The 27501-nt window shown below is 36.5% G+C and overlaps 1 protein-coding gene across 4 annotated transcripts; it reads right to left on the bottom strand.

Moving 5' to 3' along the window:
* Positions 1 to 1097: 1097 nt before the first annotated feature.
* On the bottom strand, positions 1098 to 25069 carry LOC127948807 (FHF complex subunit HOOK interacting protein 1A-like). 4 transcript variants are annotated; one of them, XM_052545547.1, is made up of 13 exons: positions 24832 to 25069; positions 16627 to 16744; positions 14277 to 14431; positions 11928 to 12620; positions 10911 to 11069; positions 10383 to 10469; positions 10139 to 10306; positions 9162 to 9241; positions 8812 to 9011; positions 7124 to 8065; positions 5982 to 6160; positions 4167 to 4281; positions 1098 to 3381 (listed from the first exon to the last, which is right to left on the bottom strand). In XM_052545547.1, the coding sequence occupies exons 3-13, from the start codon at positions 14379 to 14381 to the stop codon at positions 3176 to 3178; spliced, it is 2934 nt and encodes a 977-aa protein (XP_052401507.1). In that variant the 5' UTR covers positions 14382 to 14431; positions 16627 to 16744; positions 24832 to 25069; the 3' UTR covers positions 1098 to 3175. The 4 variants fall into 4 exon arrangements, with proteins under 4 accessions (XP_052401507.1, XP_052401509.1, XP_052401510.1 ...); XM_052545549.1 differs by having other exon boundaries at positions 14277 to 14483; positions 16623 to 16744; positions 24832 to 25062; XM_052545550.1 differs by having other exon boundaries at positions 16623 to 16744; positions 24832 to 25062.
* Between the last annotated feature and the right edge of the window lie 2432 nt (positions 25070 to 27501).

The raw sequence follows: 27501 nt of genomic DNA, 5'->3' as shown, positions 1-27501 counted from the left end.
CGTTCCAAACCCGATAAAGCTCAGTTCGTCTTCAGAACACAATTTAAGATATTTTGGATGAAAACCTGGTTGCTTGAGACTGGCCCATATACTTCCAAGTAAATATCAGTGTCAAGGTCCAGAAAAGGTGTGAAAAGTTGTAGTCAGAATACTCCACAAGCCACAGGAGACCGTCGACAAAGGAATTATTGAATAAAGTCATTATTTTAGTTTTCTTCGCTTACAAAAAGTGTTCCCGTCGCTTCATATAACCCAGATGGAGTATTCTGACGACAACGACTTTTCACACCTTTTATGGACCATGTTCATTTTGGAGAATAACTGACTAGCATTGTTTTTCAGATAAACAAGTGAAGTGACATTCAGCCAAGTATGGGAACCCATACTCAGAATTCGTGCTCTGCATTTAACACATCCAAAGTGAACACACACACACAAACCATGAAGACGGAGCAGTGGGCAGCCATTTTATACTGCAGCGCAGTTGGGGGTTCGGTGCCTTGCTCAAGGGCACCTAAGATTCGAACTCACAACCCTAGGGTTAGGAGTCAAACTCTCGAACCACTAGGCCACAACAAGTATGTTAACTTAGCATGTTTCTTAAATATCTGCAAACATATGATATTTGTATGCTTTAGTAGAGTCAAAAACATACATACATACAGCACCTTTAATGTTCCCAAACACAGGCACATCCTCACCCAAAGCTGTACATTGATTAGGCCAATATTAACACAGTAAATTACTGTGTTATTTGTTGCCACCCCAAAAGATCATATTTATAGAAGCATTATTTGGGTGTAGACATTTCATCGCCAATGTTAAAATGTTTCTTTAGTTATAACATTATCTATCTTTATGTCATACTTGTATGCATCCGTCTTTACAAAATTCAACCCTGAAATGTACATACTGAGTAACAGAACAGCCTAACAAGGAGAGAGAATTTGTTTGGCTCTTCGGTTACTAATTACTGATGCATCAGATTATGAAATTGTCAAAAAAAAAAATCATTCCAGTTGCAGCACTTTATTCACTCTTCATAACTTCAGAAGACTGAAATGTTACGGCCCACTCACTCATATGCCACTTCAAAGTTGTGCTAGTGGACAGGAGATATCTTTATTCAAGATGTCATGCCTTCATACATTCTGACACATAAGCCATTTTCATTTGACATACAAACATGCTGATCAGTTTCCTGTCTGAACATAAAACGAGCAGGTCAAAAGATGAGCTGGTGACATTAGATTCAGGATTTCTTTTTACAACCTAAATACAGAACTATAGAGATGTAAAACTGAAGTATTGCTTACCACCAGTAAAGGCATTTTAATATAGAATTTGTAATCTAGCTCTTGATTCCCCAAATAAAGGTCATCTGTGGTACATAAAAAATGCATATAAATATCTTTGGATTAACATGCTAAATTGCGACCTCAGGATGTTTGGTAATCAATTTTGATTGACAGTTAGGGAGGGACTTCATGCAGAACATCTACTTAAAAAAAAATAAGTATGGAACAATCAAAGCCAATGGATACATTGAAGTCAATTAATCAAATGTGTGAAATATAAACATTTTTAAATATTACTTGTAAAATTCTATTTAAAGCATAATCGCTAATTTGTATAATCAATAAGGTGCACTTGTAAATTTCATGTAACAATCAGTTTGTATCGAAAACATGTATTACTGAACAAGCTCATGTGTTTTGATATATAACATGGTAAAAATACTTCTAAATCAACTTCTTTGGACACCATCTCTTTTGCATGTGGGTGTTTAGATACACTGGAATTGCTTATCAACTGCTTTTTTGTACTAATCTTTAAAAAAGAAAAGAAAGAAAAGATGAATGCAACTCTGATTGTGATCTCTCCGATCATTTTTCAGCAAAATCATTGTCCTTCATGGCCATTTTCAGGGGCCATGCAACAATAACACAAAGAAACAAAAATCTAAATGTCTGTAACAATATAAGATTGTATATCCCTCTAAAATAGTTTTAAAACACTACATTTTAAAATATTTTTGAATGGTTTTGAAAGAAGTCTCTAATCCTCATCACGGTTGCATTTATTTGATATAATTACAGTAAAAACAGTAATTTCGTGAAATATTGGAAATTAAGATACCTATTCTGTTTTAATACAAATTACAAAATGTTATCTACGCCTGTGATGGCAAAGCTGAATTTTCAGCTACATCTCCTTATTAAAAGCAGAAAAAGTCTGAATTCAAATTTTGGTCAAAACTGTAATTAATTTTTCATGATTGTTTTATGAATACGTTCAAAAGAACAGTATTTATTTTATAGGGCTGATAAACTTGTATATTGTTGCAAAACATTTTCACTTTTGATCAATTTATCGTGTCCTTCCTGGCTAAAAGTATTTCTTTTTTTCTAAATAAAATAAAACAAAAACGTAGTAATCTTAAACGTTTGAACAGTAGTGTATATCTTACCCCAATAAAGACAGACACCTCATCCTAATTAACAAGCATGCGTGCTGCTAGTTTCAAAGATGTTCATTAACAACTCATGAAAATGTGAAAGTTCATATCAGTGATGCTCTACACAGAACCAGAACGACTGTGGAGGAATTGTTTCTCAAAGTGAGAGGAAATCCAGCAATCCTACACATAAGTTACATAAAATGGCCAAGTGACCAGGTTTAATAAGTATGCTTACTGTATATAAAACTGTAAAGACAATGTTGAAAATTAAGGACTAAAGGAATAGGCACTATCAGTATAAGGCCATCATGGGAACATTCCAGCAAAAAGACATCAGCAGCACTATACAGTCTAGAGAATCTGGTCCTCAAGTATTGTAAAGTCTCCTCACCTCTTGCTCAATGACTGTATGGACATCATCTAGTTTAGGCCTGAAATTTAAGTTAAGACAACCAGCATTTCTCTCCCTAAGTCAACTTTATGAAATGAAGGCAAATCAGTGACTGTGTTTTATGGCAAGTTTCAATGATTATTCACACAACAGACATATGCTTGAAAGAACCCCCCATCAAAATATCCCAAAAAGAGAAAAGTCTGAAAAACATTCCCACATTAATTTAGAGTTTACAGTGTAGTTTTAGTGCTTACAATAAGAGCTAAAGTTCAAAAGTTTCCTGGAAACATTACCAACAAAGATAAAAACAGAATCAGAGGCTACTGCTCCGTGGGAAGATGAGAAAGGATGGAGTGTTCTTGTGCAAAGGCTGCGAGCTCTTTCAGGAACTCTGTGAAAAGAACTGTGGCGTATACCTCCGTTTTATTTAGGGGAACCACAGTTTTGGGTTGGATATTCGGTTTCGTCTTGATTATGTCTCCTTCAGAACTATGGAACCAATCTGCATTCTGTGGACTCTGAGAGTCTGGGTAGAAACAGAAAAAACAAGTCATTGCACATAAACATTGTCTAAGAAAGTATTACTATGTACTTTATTCAAACTGAACAAGTCAAAAGAAGATGAAACCGTTTATACTGCTAAGAGAAAAACAGCTATGCAAGCCTCAAAATGTAAAATTAATTCAAAGTTATTTGACTGAATTTAATTGATTTGATATTGATTTACACATTGTTGAACTCAAAATATTAATGGTTTCTTCCAACAGGTCTACTCCATTTGATTATATTATTATACAGTTTGAGATTGGTAAAATTGTTAAAAAAGTAGTATCCTATAATTTCCAAGGTTGCATTTTTGGATCAAAATATATTTTAACATGTAATTAATTTTTGTGAATGTGATGGCATAAATTAATTTTCAGCATCGTTACTCCAGTCTTTGGTGTCACATGATCCTTCAGAAATCATTCTAATATACTTATTTTCGTGCTCTAGAAACATTTCTTATTATCAACAAACAGTTCTGAAAACCATTGTGTTGATTATCACTTTGAAACTTTTTTTTCTACTTTTTAATACTTCCTTCTATCAAAATTACAAAATTACTTAAAAAAAAATCCTACCAACTTTTGAGCATAATATTATATTATATTACTTAAAAAATGCTGACAAACAGTAGATGCAGAGAATCAATGCAGGTAATTTTAATGAAATAAGCACATTGATCATTTTTATTTTGTGTAGTAAGAAAGTTTTGTGTTTATTAAATCATAAAATAACATGACTGAAAGGATATGAATCTACTCTGACCTCTAAGTGAACTCTCCCTGGCCAATAAGCAGTGCTGGGCAGCTGTGAGGAGCTCAGGGAAGTCTTTATAATTCGCTGACCACTGTTCAATCTGGTTCTTCACTGAGGCCAGTACCTAGAAAATCAAGAAAGACAAGAAGGGAGAGTTAAATTAATGAATAAACAGAATCCATATTCTCCCATATCCACACCAGGTATTAAGATCAATTTCAGGTGATACATTACAAGTTGAGAGTCTTATATACAGGTGTAAACAGGGTCCAAATGAAATTGTGATTGGATAACCCAAACCACTTGATTCAGTATGTCTGTAATCAACATACGTGACTCCAGTAAGGAACTTCTTTGAAGTAACTGCGATTTCTACTTGAAACGTTATATTTGTGTAGTAAATATAAGAAAAAAATATGCACTTATTTTTTAATATTTGGAATGTTATTAAAACATTCACAAGACTTTTTCTTTCACACAGAAGTGTCTTTTCCATAGCACTGCAAAAAAAAAACTGGCTAGCCAATCAGATTTGTCCTTTTGGTCACATGCTCAGAGCTGCTACCACACACTTCCAGAAAAGTTTTTATCACCCCGTTCATAAACCCTGACCTCTCCATGGAAACAAAAGAGACGTGACCTTAACTAAGAAAAAGTCAAAGTACACTTATACACAAAGTACACAAATAAATTTTGCCCAAAGATGTTTCTATAATTTGAAGTATTTCTGTTCATGCTTGGGTATGTTCAAGGGTTTTCTATTAAGTTTGGTTTCAGTCAGTTATTTGACGCTATAAAGTGTGATGTGGGATCATGATTGTGTGCCTGTGATTGAGTCTGTGGAAGTATGGGCAGAACATTGATAGCACAGCTCCATTTTAAGATCACTACTGCACATACTCTGGTTGCAAATGATGCCATCATTTATTGTTTAACTTCCTATCATCATGACAAGCAGGTGTCAGAAATGCAAAAAAATAAAAAAAATAAAAAATATCCCTGCTTATATGTCTGCTTTTCCATAAGCGCCACCTACAGTCAGAGACTGAATTTGCATTTTCATTAATTTTGTCTACTTTTTTTCACGCATTGGACTGTACAAACAAATCACATGCCAAAACCAAATTTCTGACAAATATACAGGTTGGTTTGACAAGGTCAAGGCTTTGTGTGAAAGCACATCTTTGTGTGTATTGAAACACAAATTAACCAACAGATCTAACACATGCCCCTCAAAGACATGCTGATGAATGTTAAGAAAGCATGGGTTTCACTATTGTCCCATTTAATGATATGAAACAAGAGGTATAATAAGCTAATTAACTTGTTCACAAATTAAACTTTACTGAATAACGTATCAGACAGCAAGATGATAATGTCACTTTTACGCTGACAAAGGGGAAGTATTGAGCACTAAACCTTGCTGTGCCACTGATGTTATTTTAGCAGGTTTGTGCGTCGGTATAATATTAAAAGTTGTAGAGACAAAGGCTACATTCAGACCACAGCCGAATGTGGCCCAAATCCATTTTTATCCCCCAAATCCTTGGCAAAGTTCACATAAGCTCTTAACATTCATCAAAACAGTTGACATTTCTAAACTGACCTACATACATAAAGTGCTCAAAATATCTGCCATGTTAATCAGTTTAAGAAATGTAGGCTAAAGAAATAGTACTGAACCTGATGTTTAATGGAGGCCAGTGATAGTTTTTGCATTTTCTTTGTTTTTAAACTCAAGCAGGCGGGTACAATGAATATTGAGTTAGTATGATTTAAAACTACATTCATTCAGTAGATCAGATACTGCATGCACTTCAGTACCTGGTATAGTGAGCGGACACTAGGCTGGAACACCATGTTTGTGTTGAGAAGGAAGGAGCGCAGCAGGGGCTGAGGGTAAGCAGCTAACTGGGCCAGGATGCCAGTCAGAAGCAAGTTCACATGGAGAGAATTACTTGGCATGTTTTCTAGACGAGACAGCAGTACACTCAGAAACGGACCTGAGAAAGACAAGAGAGAAAATTAAATATTAGTTAAAGTGTAAATAATTTAAACAATACAAGACAAATGAGCCAGAACAACACACATTAAACTGAAATCAACACTAACCGATTCCAAATCTCTGCATATTAGTTCATGGGGGCCAAAACTGAGGTCAAACTTCATGAAATACACTGTTACATAATTCAGAGCACAATTTGTTTATGGTTTCTAGATGCCACTCATTGAGTTAAACAGGTCATATTACTGCTGCAATTTTTATTATACCATATAACTTAATGTTTAATACACCTTTTTTATAAGCAGGCAGTATACATTAATGCACACGCATTATTAAGGTGCATTATGGCATTAAATCAGTGCATAATATACCCTATACTTTCAGTCATTAATCCAAATGGCTGTCACCTAACTATAATGTGTGACCCTGGAATACAAAAAACTAGTCTCAGGTGTCAATTTTTCAAAATTGTGATTTATAAATCATCTGAAAGCTGAAACAAATAAATAAGTGTTCCATTGATGTATGGTTTATTGGAATCAGACAATATTTGGCAGATATACAATTATTAGAAAATCTGGAATCTGAGGGTGCAAAAAAATCTAAATACTGAGAAAATCGCTTTTAAATTTGTCCAAATGAATTCTTAGCAATGCATATTCTGAATCAAAAATTAAGTTTTTATATATTTACGGTAGGAAATTTACAAAATATCTTCATGGAACATGATCTTTACTTTTTATATCCTAATGATTTTTGGCATAAAAGAAAAATCAATTGTTTTGACCCATGCAATGTTTTTTTGGCTATTGCTAAAAATATAATACAGCAAATTAACACTGGTTTTGTGCTCCAGGGTCACATAAATAAATTCATAATATATTATTGCAATATATAAAGGAGTGTATGAAGAATAATGTGAAAGAATTTAAATAATTTGCTAAATAAAATATTTTCCGACCTGTAAAAGGTACAGCATGTCCCCTGCTCCCACTGCGGGGTTTGGTCCCAAAGGTAGATGGTAACTTTTCTGCCTCTGGTGTCTCTGGGGAGAAAGAGTTAAAGTCAATCTCATCTTCCTCCTCATCCATGAGGTCTGTAGGACTCTTGAGTTCACGGTCCGTTTTTGCTGGACTGTGCTGTGCACCCAAAGTCCTTATGAGTTCCTCATACTGGGCCATAAGGTCCTCCCCTTCCAGTGACTTATAGTCTGATTGGGACCCTCTCTTTTTACTGTCCATTTCATCTAATGGGGAGCTCAAGCCATTGCTCATTGATTCTGAATATGTAGTCTTTTGATCAGTTACTGGTTCATCTAACATCTCATGCTTTGCTGCTTCTGTAGGTTTGGATGAGGGATGATACCTATTACAAGAGTCACGAGCATCCCTCTGAGCGACCAGATCATAGACCATAACATCATTCTGGAACTCAGACTCTTCGATGTAAGAGCCCTTCACAATCATAATAGCAGTTCTACGCAGTTCTTGAATGTGTTTTGGGGGCTCGTCCGGGATGGGGCGAGTCTCGGGATCTTCCTCTGGTTGCAGTTGTGTAGGACAAGCATCATAACTATCATCCCACTCCAGCTCCAGCAATCCGGGAGTAGCAGTGTGATCTTTGAGGGTTGGACCGGAGCGATGCATTTGATTTGGGGTTTTTCTGCTGGTAGCTGATGGCCGAGTCCTACCTGCTTCTTCCAAGGTACTGCACTGGTATCCTTCTGGAGGAGGGTTCTCCCCATCGTAAGGGGCCGACCACACACGGCACGCTCCCATACAGTAATTGATGCTGTTTTGTGCATCGTACAAGTAGTGCAGGTAACTGACATCCAGGTGGATCTCTGAGCCAATGACACAGGAGTTACCACAGTCATCCTCCTCTGAGAGGACCTCTTTTGATTCTAGAGGAAAATGTACAAGCAATATTAAATCAGTTACTAATGCACTTCTCTTTATATTTCATGTCCCCTTTTTAAAAAAAAGTACTGCTCTGGAATTTGTATCAGCTTGTAAATACTTTAATAACAGGCACAGACTGAAGTGGATTATATAGTCTGGAATGCAGAAATGAAGTTGATGCCAGCACTAGTGAAGTTTCAGATTTAATTCCGAAGCCGGAAGTCACTGAGACATGAATAACATTTCAGTCTGCAGACTCAAGACCACTAATCTAAAGTTTGATCTTAGTCATTTAACCTCCAGTGCATGATTTTGTGGAGACAAACAAAAAAGATAAAATAATTTTCTCTCACTTTTAACATTAGAACCTAGAAATCTTTGAAAAAACAACAGCTTTTTCCCTTCTGCATCCAGTCAAGGGTTTGCAATTCTGCTTCTAGAGAGCCAATGACCAGGAGAGTTGCTTGCCTGGAAGCCAACATGCTTTCCTGGAAGTTTTCTTTCCTGAAGACCTTGATTATCCAGTCTAGATCAATGTAATTGGGGTTGCAACTAAACTCTGAAGGACAGTGGCCCTCCAGGAATAAAACTGGGCACCCCTGATCTACATCCTTATAAGATTTTAGTTTTCAGTGTAGATCAAAAATGTATACTTTTTGTTATTATAATGACACTTCATGCACAATGCAATTCAAAATTACATAAAATAGTACACTCTTCCACAGAAAGTAAAGGAACTATATAATACCCATAGTTCCTATATGGGAGCCATCAGTGCCTTTTGACCAGAGGATAGAGTCCAGTTGTCTGAGTGGAGGGGGGATGACCTCTGGAGAACAGCAGGAGGGTGTAAGGGCTAGAAACTTGGCGGCTGATACAGAGTAACAGTCTCTTTCTCTCAGGACTCTACGCTGACTCAACATCATGTGGTTACAGGGGATCAGGTACCTGTCGGAGAAGGAGAGACCACACATATAGTGCCACAAGAAAGACAGCTAAGCACCAACACTATGAGACAATATTAAACATATAGATGATGCATATCAGAAATGCAACAAATAATTAAATAAATTGAATAATCTGCACAAATATACTCACTTGAATACCAACTGGAGCATGACATCCTCACAATACAAGCCAATGAGAGTGCGGAACAGGGCCAGCGATACAGTGCCAAGCTGGAACAAAATCACAGCCGATAAAAACACACTACTACAAAACACAACTTAATGACAAACACTGCATGTTTTAAACAATAAATCTGGCATTAACTGGTTTAAATTGTTTTGTTAATATTGAATAAAATAAAGCTAACTATTGTTTGAGGATTCTTAAGGCTCAGTGCTGTAGGGTATTCTGTTTGAATACACATGCAGACTAATATTTGAGTTCAAATATTAGTCCAATTTAATAGAAAGATCCTGCAGTTTACCTTTATTTATCTAATTCATCTAATTCACCTTCATCTAATCTACCAACCACTTCTTAAACTTGTGCAGTGTGTCTTCACCCTTTAGTGAAATGTTATTAACAGAAGTTCAGTATAGGGTCTGATGGTATAGCAAAATAAAATTAATTGTAAAATTTGTGTTAATTTAATTAATTCATTAAAATGTACCTCAAAAATGAGCATTTTTCTGGAATAATTCATCCTGCACAATAAACCTCCTATTATTATTATAATCATCATGTTTACACTGCTGGATATAGTGAAAAGATTTGCAAGTGTGCAGAACATGATTCTATAAGGTTGTGCAAACCAAAAACTTGAAATAAAAATATGGTGTATATTGAAACCTGTGATGCTCTTCACAGTGCACAACATAAATATGCACAGTCGAGTTTAAGCAGTTGAACCATCCCTTTGACCTGGCCATAATTATGAGGAGAAAAAGCAAAGTGAAACTGGCTCATTGTCTTTTGAAAACTAACCTAAACTTTTAACATTATCAAAACATTACCAGTATTCCCTAATTTTATTTTGCATCACCCAGCACTAGTTCAGCACTGATTTTGCAGTAAGTACTGCTTTTTGAGATTTAATTGGCTGTTAGTCAGGATGAAACTGTGGTTACCTGAAAGGGAGTGTTGATGCGACTAACTAGTGTGTCCAAAATGTGTACATTGTCATGACGATGGAGCAGGATGAAGCTTAGGAAGGGTTGCAGCAATGCAGGTTCAGAAACGCTGCGTATGAAGAGGTCCAGGTATGCTGTAGTGGTCATCACCTCTTCAAGTGTCAACTACAAAAAATAATAATAAGTTGCTTTAAAGCAAATCTTACTGATCTAGGAAGAAAATGGCTTATGGTCCACTAACCTTGTGTAATGCTGGTGCTAGAACAGGGACCAGAAAACCATTATGAATGTAGCCTACCAGCTGGTCTCTGATGGAAGGGTGGGCCACCTACACACAAAGCAAAGCTACAATAAAATGAATTCATACTGTCTAACTGTATTTTTACTTCCTTTCATCTACTGGGCATATAAAGATAAGGATACTACAATAATGTTTATTTATAGCTCAACCTTTGTCTCCTGACTTCCAGAATAATGTTTGCAAAACAAGCAGAGGACGTTTGTATGTGACTGTATAATGATACATTGTTTGCCATAAACCAGGGGTGTCCAATCATGTTTCTGTAGGGACACCGTCCAGCAGATTTTAGCTATAGTCCAAATTTAACATACATGAACAAGCCAATTAAGGTCTTCAGGTTCACCAGAAACATCCTGGCAGGTGTACGGGAGCTAAACTTTATGAAAGTGGCCCTCAAGGAGCTGGACTGGACACCTCTTGCTATAGATAAAACACAAGTGCAGTAGAAATGAAGTAGCACTAGCACACCTGTATGACAGCATTGCAGAACTCCAAGGAGTTAAGAAATTGCACAAGAGCAGGCAGCTGCTGCCAGTCCTCACGGTGCAGACAGTGCCACTCTTCACTGGGTACATCCAACTTGGTAGGCAGAGAGGAGTAAAGCCCACTCAGACCTGTAGCCAAAACCTTCAAATAATAATAAATAAATCAGTAAAATTAACCAATTAATTCAAACTACACTTTTAAGCACTTCAATAAAAGACATCCATTATGTAATAGCACAACAATCTGTAGCTACATGCTTCCTGGCTTCATTCATTGGCAGATGAATATAAGGTCAGAAAGGGTGGAGAGTGCATGTAATGCTGAGAATGGCACTCTACTGAAGCAGAGGGTGATGTCAACTTAGTAAGAAGGGTACTCATCCATGGTGTAACTGATTATGCAATTATCTAGAATGACTTTACATAAGCATGTACTGTGCTACTGGATGCCCAGACAGGGACCACGGTAGCACATATTTGAAAGGAAAATTTGATAATTTTCACAATCCATGCATTCACTAAAGACTTAACCAGTTTAACAGTCCTGTTGGCTTCACTGACTGTAGATTTAATTGAAATTTCATAAACAGCCAGATAAGATTACTCAAAAGTGTTATTCACGTTCATTATAACTGGAGGCTATGAATGTCATATTTCTTCAGGGTATGCTAGTTCATATGATGATGATGATGTACATTCAATTCCTGTGTTGTTGTTTTTTTAGTTTGTTCTGTAAATAAATTCAATGCACACAGACTAAAGTAGTTTAGTTTATGATTTTGGCTCACATTTAACCTCTGTATGCAGAAAGCACCATGATCTCTAAAGACTATTCAATAAGATAGTAATTTAAGCAATGCATGCCAAAAAAGTGATCCCAATGCTGCAGGAACTTTGGTAATCCAAGTACAGATTCTGAGTAGCTTGAAAAAAAAAAGAGAAAGATAAATAGAGAAAGAGTATAAATAAAAGAGGAAGATATACTATAATAGACTCATACCGGACAGAAGTAGGTGTTCTCTGCGATGTGTTTAGCCACAACATGGTTCTCAGCAGAAAGAGCCATGATGAGCAGAAGCGCATCTCTGGCCTGCTGTCCGACTGACCCTTCCCTGTGTATGAAAGGGATGAGTAGGGAGAAGATAAGGAAATTAGCAGCTCCTTGGTCCTCACTCGTATGGAAAAAAAGCTCCAGAACCGATGGGTCTTTAGCCAGAACACAGCACAGCTGGTTCAGGAGCAGCACAAGCTCTGTCTCCACAGCAGGGGAGCTTGGACCCGATGGGGAGCCGGAGCAGGATGACAAAAGCATCATCAAAGGCTTGAGCACTGGTTTATGATGAAGTAATGGCTGCCTGGCTTGTCCAATCAGCATCTCATACATCTTCAGTTGCTCTAATTTCATATCATCTGTGAACTCTCGCCTCAAGCTCCAGATAAACAGTCTCTCCAACACGTTCTCCATCACCACAAACTCCAGGATGGGCCCCATGGCTCCGTTTTGACCACACTCCTCCTCCATGAGGAGGAAGAGCATGTGCTCTACATAGTTCTGCACGGCGCTGGCCTCATCGCCAGGGACTGGACCGAAACGGAAGCTGCCGAGTCCTCCGCCCCCACCAAGACCGTGACCTCCACCCAGACCACCAACAATACTGCGCAACGGGTCGTGCTTCTCTAGGATCTTCACCACCTGATAAAATGTCAAGAGATCAGAGGTCATTCACACTGGAGAGAACATACAAAGGGATTTTATCACATTATAGCAATGAGTTTTCTCTTTACAGCATGACATCACTAAAAAATTACTTTATATATGACTTTCAAAAAAGTTTTATTATATAAAAATAAAAAGAAATGTAATAAATAATAATTACAATAATAATGTAATTACTATATATATATATATATATATATATATATATATATATATATATATATATATATATATATATATATATATATATATATATATATATATATAGGAATACTGTGATGCAGCAGGAAAACATATGTGACGCTGGACCACAAAACCAGTCATAAGGGTACATTTTTAAACTGAGATTTATACATTATAATAAATAATCTTTCCATTGATGTATGGTTTGTTAGAATATGACAATATTTGGAAAAGATAAAACTATTTGAAAATCTGGAATCTGAGGGTTTTCTAAATATTGAGAAAATCACCTTTAAAGTTGTCCAAATGAAGTTCTTAACAATGCATATTGCTTATCAAACATAAAGGTTTTATATATTTATGGTAGGAAATGTAAAAAACAACTTCATGGAACATGATCTTTACTTAATATCCTAATGATTTTTGTTTTTACCCATATAAAGTATTGTTGGCTATTGCTACAAATATATCTGTGCTACTTATGACTGGTTTTATGCTCCAGGGTACATATAATCTATTTCATGCAAATTAGTAGTTGAAACAACTGCAACAATGAGCCCTCTGTCCTGGTGCTGATCTATTTCATCATGACAAAACTCCCCGTCAGGGGTGTGTCAAACTGAGATTAGATTATTAACAGTGCAAAGGAATAACATGAAGCCTTCAGGAAGAGGAAAAGCAAGCAAGGCCAAATGGCATAATGCTCTTAAAGTGTACCATTCATAAATGCAAACGAAGCAGGAAGGGCTGAAAGAGTGAAAGTGTTAACAGCATTTCAGATTTTTAGAATATTTTAGAACTTATTTGGACAAATTCACAATAATACTAGTTTGCCATCAGAAAACTACCCTAATTTCTGTCTTTAGAGTTTATCTAATGGCCTGAACTCATCTTCTGTACTCAAACAATGCCTCTATGTTCTGGAGCATTCTGCTGAATCAACAGAAGAGGTCCAGAGCCTTATTCACAGTGTAACACCAATGGGATAGTCCATTCTAGGGCCAGTTCAGGAATTGAAAAGCTTACAAAACATACCATTTTCATTTACTTATTTTAATGATCAGAAACATAATACTTAATCATATATAATATGTAAAGACATTGCATGTATTTTTGGTTCCTCATAAAACCTTATATTAAATAAACTTCATACATAATAAACAGAAAATAACACTACTTGTATAAGATTCGGTTAGTACACCCGAGGTGAAACAAGGCTTTTTGGAAGTGAAAAAAAATATTTTCACTGAAAAACTAATTCATTTCCAGATGAGGAAAAAAAGTATATATCCACAACAAACAACAAGTATCAAGCAAGTTGTAAAGGTTTATGTTAATTCAACACAATAAGCATCATATAAGTTTTTTTTATTTTGTCAACAGTTGTATCACGTATACTTTAAACATAGCAAACTAGCAAAAGATGATAATATAACAAATATCACATACCTGTGCCCAGTGGTTTCTGAACACGATCATGCATGTTTCAGGGTCCACTCCTTTCAGGACCAGTGGCTGGCCACCTCGAGTCCCATTGGCAACCATGGATGTCATTGTTGTGCTCTCACAGCAGGACTAAACCATCATGAGTGCTGGAGTGGATGCTGAATATAACCAAACATGGATAACTGAACGGTAGCATTAGACATTGACAACCTGCATATAAACACAGAAAAAAGTGTACAGTCTAAATAAATCTGAACTGAAAAGTAGATAGTACATGTAAATAAAATACATGTATATATATATGGGCGGTTATCGGCATTAAATGCTGCGTTAACGGGAGACTCTTATCGCGCGATAAAAAAAAATATTGCCGTTAATTTATTCTCAAAGTTGGGTTGGGAGCTGGGTCTATACTAAGCAAGCTATGATGACTTTCACCTTGATATTTTAGCGCGGATTTATATCTAGCCGAATCTGTAAGGAGTGAGAATGAGTCTTTAAACCTGTGTGTTTGCCTACTCTGAAATTACCACATCAAACGTGACGTGCTAACATGGATACAGCTAAGATGCCGCCGGGTTTGCTTCAGGGAATTTTTTTTTTTTTTTTAAAGAAGCTTCATTAATTAACTAATTGGAAACCTCGACAAGATGCACGCCTGTTTCACACATACTCCGTCTACAGTGTGTATGCAGCCCGTGTGCGTTACGTATGTGGTGCTGAAGCAGCACGGACTCATACTCAATGTGCTTTCACACAGGACGCGTTTGCAGTCCGCTACTCGGTACGTGAACGATCGCTGCAATGTGGAATTAGTTTACAGCTCTCTCAAGCAGTTTGTGATGCATTTTGGAAACATTAGATGAGCCCCTGGTCTAATGCAACACCTGTCTTGAGAAACCCGTTCTCAAAGACTTAACGTTACTTTTAGTCATTATTTTATTTGGGTAGCACACATATTCTGAATGCCTTTGGCAGAATTCAAATGAGCCATTTTAATCTAGATTAATTAACCAAGATTACAGTGAGATTAATCTAGATTAAAAAAATAATATATGCCCACCACTATATATATATATTCTGTGAGAAGAAATACTGGCACAGCACAAACCAAGCACTAACAATAACAGTTAAGTTGTGGTCTGTTTTAAATGTGCATCACTATTTCAGGGGCTGTCTTGGCAACAGCACTGTGTCATCTTTAGAAAATCAAAGCCTTTCAAGCAGGATTTGCTGAGATAATGTGGATGCCTAAACATAATGCCAACGAATGAACTCAGCTGTCATCACTTAAAGATGCTAATTAACAGCATGTGGATGTGAGCTTTGTGTTATGCAATATTATACAGTACATGCTGCATCTTATGTCATGCTTCCAAAAATATAGAAATGTAGCAGTACTGCATAGCTTGCGCTCTACTGTAAATGCAGAGCTATTTTTAACAAATCAATAGAGAGACCCACAGCCTTAAGCATTTAGATAACAGCTATTGGCTTAAACCAAATGTGTGTGCAAGCCCCAGTGATTATAGACGGATACAAAGATACTCTCTGTCTCCTCTCAAAAATGTGTGTGGGGAGTATAAGCTATAGTTTCTGTGGTGTGTGTGTGTGTGTTTAGTCTAAAGAATGAGCAAAGACAACAACAATGGCATTCTCCACAATCCATTTGGTCTGAAGGCTTACTTTATCTGCTCTTTTAAAAAAAAGTCACACTTCGCAGAATGCACTGTTAAAATCATAAAATTAGGCAATAACCCCCAAAAAAAAGAACATGTTTTGGATATTTTTTTGCACACTACGTAGGTATTCCTTCAAATATCATGAGATGGATTTTGGGATGCTGTTTAAACAGCATTCAACGGTTCCTCATGTAGGCGTTTTTCTATCATTCACTAAAGCCTTTAGATGAACATTTGATTTGATATTTTCACAGGAAACTTTCTGCATTTTTAGATCTTCCAAAAACTTAATTCTGTATGATTTATAAGTTTGTTTCCTCATAGACCCTCAAAAATGTCTCTACCAGGTCAAATTTTACTGGTATTACTATCCTCGTGTGGACGTATGTGATAAATACCAGATACACACACACACACACACACACACACACACCACAACTGAATTTGCCTTGTGAATATTTACGCAATTCTAAACAGCCAATCAGTAGGCAGAAACTATTAACCCACGCCTGAATTTAGAGTGAATCACAGCAGAAAGCTCAGTTTCAAACACAATGTGAAAGAAATAGAGATACATATGTTTCTGGTTACACGTGGGGGCCGTCCACTCTCATTAAAACACATAAATCCAGAGGAAAGACAGTCAGAATGGATTTTGAATTCCTACCTACCACTGCTGAAAGCTGCTGCTGGAGACACGGTATTTTGCATGGCAGAAATCATTTGCATCTTCAGAGGGCTCAGGAGCTCTTTAGAGACATGTAGATTGAGATCTAGTCAACGCAGCTTCTGAAAAAAAGAAAAAAAAAATGGGAAGAACAGTTTAGCTGTGTTAATGAGAGCAGTGTGAGTGAGACGGTCAGGGCCAGGAAATGACTAGATGGATCAGAGCAGTGACAAAGAGGTTCAGAATGGTACGGCAGAAGAGCGGGAATGAGAATGAGGAAGACACGAGAAGAGGAGGTGGGAACTCAGAATCACAGAGGGGGTGGGAAGGGGATAGAGAAAACTTCTGTCTGTGGAAACCTCCAAGGGAAACTGCACAAAATCTAAAATAAAGCTACTCTAAAACCCCATTCAATAAATGGATAGTCCCACAAAGCATGAAAATACTGATCCCATGAGCCACTGCAGCTAAAGGAGTTGTGGTTAAACTGCTGTGAATACATTTTTCCCTGAAGGAGACCTTTGTTAAGTCCAGCCCTGCAATTTTTTTTAATACATTTATTCAATATAAAATGTATACATTTATGTTATCAGAAAATACTTGTTTAAAATAATAGAAATACAAAGTTCAAAACAACAGCATTAATTTTAATTCACAAAAATGTATACTGCTTTCATGCTTGAGCACCATAGCAGTCCACCATATAAATAAGCATATCAAAATGATTTCTGAAGGATCATGTGACACTGAAGACTGGAGTAACAGCTGCTTAAAAATTAAGCTTTGCCATCACAAGAATAAATTACAAAAGTAAAATTATAAAATATATTTTAAAATGTATTTCAACAGTTATTTTAAATTGTAATAATATACTGTTTTATTGTATTTTTGATCTAATAAATGAAAATCTAGTGAGCATAACAAATGTATTTATTAATTATATATAGCCACTTTTTATATAGCCACTCAATTATATAAATTCACCCAGACTTTGTCAACACAGAAGGCTATTTTGTAATCATTCAGTAAATAAAAAGTTATAAAAAATTAAATAGAAAGATTTTTTTTTTTTTTTAAATCTTCATTGTCATACGAAAACAAACACTGAATTTCTACCCAAGAGGTGTGTAGTCATTAAAAGTTGACTGGTTCAGGGTTGCAAAGAGTTGGAAAATCAGCTTAATTTCTGGAAACTTTTCCAAATTTCTGGAAAAGTTCCAGGACTTTTTGGAAACATTTGAAAAGTTTCCTGAAATTTACCAGAAATGTTCTGCTCCTTTGCAACCCTAGTCAGGTCATGTCTAAAGCTCACTTAAATTTGTTGTAGATCATTATCATGAAGTTATGATGCCTTGAAAGTTTCCTCACATGAAGTCTTCATACAAAACCACTGTCAGTTGAATCATTGATTGGGTAGCAAGGCAGCCGTCTTGGGTTTCAGACACTGCAGCTGTGCACAATTGCACAAACAATGTACCAGTGTCTATCCATGAATGGTGGACAAGTGCATCAACTGTTAAGCAAATTCAGCAGCATTATGGACTTTTACTAATCGATCCAGTTGACTCGACACAAAAAACACATTCAGCAATATTGTCTGAATGCTATAAGTAAAATGAGCTTCAGATAAAACATTTTAAGATAACTTAAACTACTGCCAGGTCTCACAGTAATCCCTGGACTCAAAACCATCTGAAGAGGTCCAGATGAAATGCACTCACAGGAAATGGCCAGGTTAAGTGTTCTGTTATCAGAAAAATGTGACCCAAATTATGCATACTGTATGCTCTTTAATCAGTGTGAGGGGGTAGACAGAGAAAACCTCGGGAGAGGAAACTACACTGGATTCTTGATCTTGTTCTACTGCTTCAAAGAGATCAGTGGAGATACTGGGACAAATCTGGGACAGGGCTTTTCTCCAGATATTAGGGAAATGACTTTCCTGACTGAGCAGCACAGATGTCTTATCTTAGTAATGTGGGTGCTTGAGAATGAAGTCACTCATGAGCACACTGGATCTGTGTTTACCTCAGAGTAACCACACTTTTCCAATTAAGCTCATTTAGTTAATTATGTTAATCCAATGCTTGCCGCTTCCTGAGAAATTACAAACCTCAGCAAGAATATTTATGGTAAAGATATAATTTATAAAGACAGTCTCACAACACATGTCCATTATGGCCTGTTTAGAACTGAGAAGCTGGTTTTTATCTGGGCACCAATGCTTGTCACATCATATAAAATAGGCCTGAAGTGACGTTACCCTTCAAATATCACTAGGGTGACCATATGAGCCATTTTCCCAGGACGCGTCCTTGCCAGGATTTATATATTGCCTAAAATATCCAGATTTTGGCTGTATGTGCTGTGCAGATCGATCATGGTATGACATTCACAAGAGCTATAGAGAGCAGAGCAGACAGCTCCTTATGCATTAAAATCACTCTCTTGGTACTTTGGTGTCATACAATGACGAGTAAGTTGAATGAACGAACAAACACCTAACATGTACATGTATTTGCATTGCTTTGATCAATCTATGTTGATCTCAGATGCCACGATTGGTTGATTATGTACCATACCTGCATGTTATTGGTCAAACTACTTTGGATGTACCCGTTTACATACGTGAAAAAAAATTCCAAACAGTTTTCAAAGTTTCACGACTGAGAAAAGGTAGAGTTTCCTTTCTTTTTTTACAAGGTCATTACTATGTAATGTGATACTGGTCAGGGCTGGACTATTTGCTTGGAGTCTCTTTGTGATTGACTCTCCTTTGAGAATGGGTTGGGTTTCAGCCCTGCAAGCCAAAGGGAGTGTCCTTGGAGCTTTTCATGCTGAAATATGGCCAGCAAGTCAGTCCCACCCTATCATAGGGCTGTCATAACTTGTGTTGGAAATTGTTTTCTGTGCAGTCATCCACTAGCACTTGCCCAGTACATTCCACACCATATGTCTGACTGCCAGATGTCAGATCAGTAGCTCAGAACCTTCATTTGAAGCAAGGTTGAAACGAGGTCAGTTAAATTAACGGAAGCATTTTTTTACAGACAAAATTCATTACGGAATCTTTAAAGTCGTTGAATTTTGACTCTATGGTTAAAAAAAATAAAGAGAAAACGCATACTAGGTAAAAATATATACATTTATACTTTAGATTTCTATACTATAAACCAGGGGTTCCCAACCCTGGACATTTGGCATGTTTCCTTTCTCTCAGGTCCTGGAGTCTCTACTAATGAGCTGATGATCTGAATCTGATGTGTTTGATTAAGGAGACATGCAAAACATGCAGTGTTGGGGTGCCTCCAGCACCAGGGTTGGGAACCACTACTATAAACAGTGTATAGTATAACACTAAACAACTGAATTATTATTATTATTAAAAGCTACAAGTAAATTCAGCATTACAAAATTATTAATGTACAGCATAAAAAAATGGTTGTTCATTGAGATTTGCTAACGATTACATTTAACAATTAGTGTTTTTAAAGATTAACTTAGATGAGTTTTAGATCATGGCAAATGTAATTAAATAAAAAGAGGTAAATTATAATATATTAAATATTCAAAATCCAATAATACCATCATTAATAATCCACTATGGCCCTAGAACCAGTATGGTAGCAATACATTATGAATCCTTATAAAATGGAAATACAATCCACCTTAAATAAAGCATTTTTTTTATTTTATATTTTATATATATATATATATATATATATATATATATATATATATATATATATATATATATATAGCATTTTTATAAACAAGGGTATTTAGCTCACTTTTGGCTTACTTGTCTATTCAAAGATTTACTGATCTAAATCTTTGAATTATCTTAATTTATCAGTAAATACTGAACTTAGTTAATTAGCATATTGTGTAAAAAAAATTACTCTAGTCATGAAAGAAACCTAAATATAGAAAACATCAACATAAAAATGATTAATGATTGCATTACCAATAGACAGTAATGCATGGTTTTTGATCTTCTAGCATAAGACTAGAAACACCTGGCCCTTGTTCTCTCTCTCTCACACACACACACACACACACACACATACACACACACATACAGGCAGGCACGTACACATGAAGGCCATGCAAGCAAATCAAAGCAGGCATGTTTGTCATGATCAAGCGCTGTCTGAAGACACACAAGGGGAATTTACTGGTGCCCATGGTGACTGGGTGACGTGAGGGCTATCACAGTGACAGAGTCTACTGAAAAATGTATAATAGATGCAAAGAAGAGATGACTACAGCATCAAGTACTGGCTCTGGTTTAGGTCCCAATGTCTGACCTGATGGTGAAAATACACGTTTTATTTTTATTTTTTTGCTACATCTGTCCCTGGCAATGCATTAAGGTCATCATATGAATGCTTTTAATATTTATGCCAAAAGGCAACAGATAACCAGAACCCTTATCATAATTTTATGGCCTGTGACATTATATGCCTCTTCAGTAATACTGAAGGTTTTACTGTACGCACGTGAGATGCAAACGTGCAGTGTTTACACTATACACTCAGTGCCCTACCCAGCGTTCAAAGAACCTGATCTCCAGCCACCAGTCTCCATCCTGATTGGTGGAACTCCACACGCCTAGAGGTAACTTGGGACCAGTAACTATGGAGATCTTTCGCAATCCTAATGGTGGTACTTATGAACAGGGAAGCGTGTTGGGAAAACAACAGGTTTACATAATGCAAGAAACTATGCAAATATGGTATGCCTGCATGTTTCCATACCAAAACATGGTTTGTGTTTATATAATGTTTTCAGAGTGTCTACACTAACAAGCACTAAAAAAAAATAATTAAACCCTGAGAAACTGAACATCTATGACACAAAAGAAAGCAATCCTTCCCACAGAAATACACTTTCTAAAGGGAGAGGGTTTTATGGAGCTGCCTGTTACACTGAGATAAAGCAAAACTATGGTGGCCTCATTAAGGCAAACAAAGGAAGAGAAGTCAGGTGTTTGCCTTCCGCAACAAAGCGGAAGGCTTTGTGTGAGAAATACTGAAGGCTTTTTGCAACTGGGACCTGTTATGCTGAGACCATGCAATCATGAACTCAAAGATATTCTTAAACAACATATATAATCAAAAAACCCAAGCCAACAGAATAATCTAGAGCAGAGGTCTCCAACCCTGCTCCTGGAGAGCCACCGTCCTGCAAACTTCACTTCCAACCGTGCTTCAACACACTTGTCTGTAACCTGAACACCTTGATTTGCTAGTTCAGGTGTGTTTGATTGGGGTTTAAGCTGAAATCTGTAAGACAGTAGCTCTCCAGGAGCAGGGTTGGAGAACACTGATCTTGAGTGATGGTATGAATTCAGATGAGCGTGATTGACCAGTACAAATTGAAGGAGTGTGATAACAATATACATTTATGAACAAGCAGTGCCTTCTGGAGAGAAAGTGTGACAACCCACTGCTAAGAAAAAGCACCAAAACATCAGCCATAGGTGTACCTGCATGAACCACAGAGAACATACATTTGCTGGGATTGACCCATGACAAGAGAGAAGCAAAAAAGAATGGTATGGGGTGTATTTTGGAGACTGAAAAACAGATAAAATGGAGGGACAAAAAAAAAACATAAAACAAACAAAAGGCAACACAAGCAAGCAGGGGTTAATAGGTGTTAAGTTTACGTGCCAAAGAAGAGAGAGCAGAATATAAAGTAAACAAAGCCAACTCTAAGCATCACACCTAAAAACGTATCATGCCAATACTCCAACAACAAAACACTATTATAGTTCAGGATTTGTTCATAATGAATTCATAATATGTTTATTTAATATTTGCCTAAGGATACAAATCCTGCCATAAACTGCTGAAATCCTGGCATAACAGGCATTCTACACTCTTAAAAATAAAGGTGCTTCACAATGTCACAAAAGAACCTTTTGTCTAAATGGTTCCATAAAGAACCTTTAACATCTGAAGAACCTTTCTGTTTCACAAAATATTCTTTGTGGTGAAAGATTATTAAAAGTTAAGAGATGGTTCTTTAAAGAACCTTTGACTGAATGGTTCTTCTATGACATCGCTGTGTGAAGAACCTTTTAAAGGAGCTTGATTTTTAAGATTGTATAACATCGATGCCTTCCTCGCATTTCTTATGTAGCCTACCAACTGAGAAAATGCTGTTTGTGTAGGTTTCAAAGGGGGAGGACAAACAAAATGAGAGAGATCCAAAAAGAAAACGATAGAAAGAGAGAGAATGTTTGCATACAGAAAGCTCTTGACATGGTTTGTCTCACAAAGCAAGAGGGATGCACGCTTGCTCCAATTACATGAGTCAGATCAAACACCGATATAAGAGATACACCGAATGATTTTAAAGTATGAACGCTCTTTTCAGTCCAACTGAGACATTGTCACTCCACTCTTTCACCAGGAGTATCAGATGATTCAATGCGAGTAAACCAGATTTATGAATAGAACATAATAAACCAGAAATGAATTAAGGCAGGGATTAAAAAAATATAATTGTGATTGTGATATAATTCTTAGTTCAAGTGATGTCATAATCAGTCGCTGTTGCCATAGGAGTCTAATATCACAGCTATGCAGTCCTGAAGGTTGGTTGTGTGTGTGTGTGTGTGTGTGTGTGTGTGTGTGTGTGTGTGTGTGTGTGTGTGTGTGTGTGTGTGTGTGTGTGTGTGTGTGTGTGTGTGTGTGTTTTAATCCTCAGCAGAAGACAAGGCTGAAACACTAGGGCAAGGTAATAACTGGAATTGTCGACTGAAGTTTAGACTCAAGTTAAAGCTGTTAATCTGTTTTCTGTTAATCTGTAAATGTTGTACAATATCAATCTGAAGTGTTTCTTCTTTCAGAAACCAGACATTGCACTATATTCAGCCAGGGTTATAATGAAATATAGAACAAATCTGAAACATAAAATAAACAAAACATTTGAAAAGTTGAAAATAAAATTACTAACGGGAAATTAATAAATACCAAAATGGAGCAAACCTAAAGAGAATAATTTATGCACATACTATAACAAAATTTATACAAATTAAACCAAACTGAAAAAAGAAAGAAAATCAATTATGAATTGAAATCTTTAATAGTATAAATAATTTTAAAATGACATCATTCAGCTTGGCAGCTGCTGGAATACATCATGGACAAGCTTTGGAATGATATACATGACAGGCAACTGTGACAACAGTCTTTTGCTGCTGTAAGCAGTGATCTTTAACACAAAATTACTAGAACAATCTATTTCTGCTTGTTTGTAATTTGTAAAAACATCCAGCTACAAGTCACATTACATCACAGGTGCAACCAGAAACTAAAATGTGTGACTTCTTTCACCTGTTGCAAAGAATAACATCACAAAGAGGAACTTTCTCATACACACGCTAACAACTCTCTACAGAGCAGCATTCGTAGAGCTCTCCTGCGTTCACACTAAATCTATCAGTGATTTTCGGAGACTCTCCCACTGTTGCCACATCTGTTGGTTCCTATGTCTGTTTCTTCATCCTTATTTCTGCTCAGCTCTTCTTTCTTTCCTATCCCCATCACTATTTGCACTCTGTCTGATTATCAGGGTGTAAACATTTGGATTTACAACCAACTCTTATAAGCATAACTTGCTCAAAGTACCAATCCCAGCATTTAAAACGAGTTGCACTTTAAATAAAAGTGATCCAATGGTTAAAACATAGATGTGATTCCTTGTTAAGATGATCCCATAAAAGTAACATAATACACAATCGAATCTTAACACTGAATAAACAATTAAAACTCTGTGCATCAGCTTAAGCCGGCAAACTATAGGCCTAGATTATTATTATATCGCTGGGGAATAAAACTACATTTTCTAATAAATAAATAAATGATTAAAAGCTTTGCTTAATTTTTCATGTTAGGTCAATAAAGAAGAAGCTAAAGAAAGTGTTACTACCCAACTACCCAAGATTTATATAATAGACGAACGAGTGTACGTATGAACAACAAGGTCGTTTATTAACTATGTAGTTGGTTATGTAAATAACTCGGATTTTGTTTCATGGCTCCATCTTGAGTTATCTATTTTCCAGACAACGTAGAACAAGCCGTTTACGTTCGAGCTGCTATAAAAACAATTTACACAACTCCGCTTTTAAGTAGGCTAACATATAAAAATAAAAACAGCAACAACTTGGACAGTATTGTTAAATAACACATACTTCGCCTTTAACGTCCAAACGCTTTTTTCTTCCACACCTGACAAAACTTCGCCTCAGCAGCTCTGTTTCCCTGTGTCATATTCCACTGTCTTTAAAAATATCATAATCCAATCGCAAATAGCAAATCGCTATTGTTTTCATAATGATGTGCAGTTCGCGGCGAAGGTTCTGTTGAGTCCATCAGACGAGATCTGTGACGCCACTGACTGCGCTCGCTCTGTCACCTGAAGCGTGGATAGAAAGGTGAGCTCGATCACAAGCCCCGCCCCCGCTCTCTACACCCGGCCGGTGATTGGCTGCTGCTTGGGCGCTTGCTCATATGATTTTTTAATCGTCTGTGTTGTAACCAGTCTATGGTTGTAACATTACAGTTATTAGGCCATTCGAGGTACTCGCATGATCATAGTCCAACAGAAGAGAGCTACATTTCTTCTTATTAAGTGTCCTTAAAGTATTCCATTTCAGATAAGAGATTTACAATAATTTAAGATGCGCTTAGCCTACCGTATAAAAAAAATATATATCATATTTTATCATACAATGTAGATAAAAAAATATTTGGGACCCATAAAGTGATCCTAGTGTTGTCTTTTCTATGGATTCAGGTTGGCTGTAGACTACCAAAAATGAGAGTACATTTATCTTTTCTTTCCTTTAGTGCGCCCCCCATCCCTCCTCATGTCAAGTTAGTGGCGGTAATGAACCAAAAACCAACTGTAATATATCTCAGAAGAAGAGCACTTGTCTTAGTGGTGAATGAATCCATACTAAAAACACTAGTATTTAAAAAAGTCAAAAGCACTCAGTGATGGAAGAAACTAAGCTTTTTGAATTATTATACTAATGCTTCGCAAAATGACTCACTTTTAGGAACTGGTTTCGGAAGTGCTCGAAACATCGCACGCTGGGGACACCTGCTGGTCAAAATATAAATAGCACGAGAACACAGCCCAACTAAGCTCTAAAAAGTGGCTTTACAGAAATCAGACGTTATTGATACACACTGAGAGAGAGAAAAAAATCTAAAATGTTTTAATTTGGGCTCGAGTTAGGGTGGGATGCGGGGGGGACACCATCCCCCCTTACCATCTCATTTAGATTAATAATGTGTATTATGTAAAACTTATCATGCCATTGAAATGTTAAAATGATCTACCTGTGTTGATTCACAAACTAAATAGCAGCGATTGGTCAATCAGAACTCTGGACTGCGCACAACCGGAAGCAAATTCTCGTCATTTTTCGCGTTACTTTTGAAGTTCTTTGAAAAGAAGACAACAGAAAAGGTATGTTTTTTTTTCTTGATTATAATTTAAAGACGTTCCCCGACATTATGTTATTGTGCTGCTGTATGTGTGACTGTGAGCTGACATTATCGATTCACCGAGTTTGCAAAAAACAAACAAAAACGTCTGGAGAGTCCTAAAGTCACTGCGCGATGAAACCTGTTAAGAGTACAGTAAGAATGCTCTCATAATTCAAGAAATGAAAGAAAAAAATACCCATATGGGAGTTTTTACGTTTATATATTCATTGGACAAGCAATGTACTTTTCTGAATATCATCAAATGTGCTATTAATTTTATACAATGCTTATTGCATAGCAACACGTTGTTTCGTTGCTTGAATGAATCAGATTTTGAACCAATCGAGTGAGCCAGTGATTCAACAGATGGACTCATTTGTTTCGTTTCTAATTGAATCGGCCGATTTGAACGAACCGTTTGATTTGAATGATTCAATAAATCGTTTATTAAAACATGGACTTGCTGACACCTACTGGCGGTTTAATTGTCACAATTATTTATCCATGACAGGCCTAAACCAGACAAGGCACTACCAGCACAAAAACACATATTGCATAAAGCAAAATATTGACCACAATTTCTCAGTTTCAGGCACCAGAAGGAAAAAAGCTTATAATAGTAGTTCATTTAATAAGGCTATTTTTCATAAAATAAAAGCCTTTTTAGAAATTACACAAATTTTGTAGTCATTATGTAAAATTAGCCACAGGAACACCAACCCCCTCCCCGTAAGAAACTTACCACACCATTCATGCTCCCTGAAATATTTGTACAATTCGAAAGGTTTGTTTTATTATATACACACACACACACACACACATATATATATATATATATATATATATATATATATATATATATATATATATATATATATATATATATATATATACTTTTTTATTATTATTATTGTACCAGGACTGTAACAGGTTTTGAAAATGTGTGACATCTGTGATGTGGTGTCATGAATTGTATTGAACCAGTTTAACAGTGATACAATTGACAGATTACAATTGTCTGCTGGGTGAGGTATAATTTCTGTGATAACTAGATCAGAAAGTGTGGACAGGAGATTGTGGTGGTCCAGCTGAATAAGGACAAAAGTTTTGCCAGCCATAGAGTTTCATCAATATGGAACTGCAGTGGGATTACTTCAGTTGTGTTGCTGATGTGTGTGAGTACAGGTAAAAGTGATGGAGGGTGAGATATCTTGTAAAATATGGTCTAGACATCGGTATACATGAAAGGAGAGAATGAGATCAGTTTGTAGAGAGCAGTGACTGGTCGTGGGGTGTAGAGAACTTCCTGCTGATGGTTGTCAGCTTATTCACAGAAAAAATGCCAAAGCTACCAGCTTTCAGAG

Source organism: Carassius gibelio, chromosome B1, assembly GCF_023724105.1.
Source record: "Carassius gibelio isolate Cgi1373 ecotype wild population from Czech Republic chromosome B1, carGib1.2-hapl.c, whole genome shotgun sequence".
Lineage (NCBI taxonomy): Eukaryota > Metazoa > Chordata > Actinopteri > Cypriniformes > Cyprinidae > Carassius > Carassius gibelio.
Note: the sequence above shows the minus strand (reverse complement) of the source record. Positions and strands in the feature narration are given on the sequence as shown.

Bases quoted from the DNA above. Each gene is read 5' to 3' on its own strand.
- LOC127948807 (XM_052545547.1), bottom strand. From the start codon at position 14,381: ATGACATCCATGGTTGCCAATGGGACTCGAGGTGGCCAGCCACTGGTC. The intron at 10,307-10,382 runs GTTAGTGGACCA...TATTTTTTGTAG, and splicing joins TAGCACCAGCATTACACAAG to TTGACACTTGAAGAGGTGAT. The intron at 4,282-5,981 runs GTACTGAAGTGC...TTGATTTTCTAG, and splicing joins GTGTCCGCTCACTATACCAG to GTACTGGCCTCAGTGAAGAA.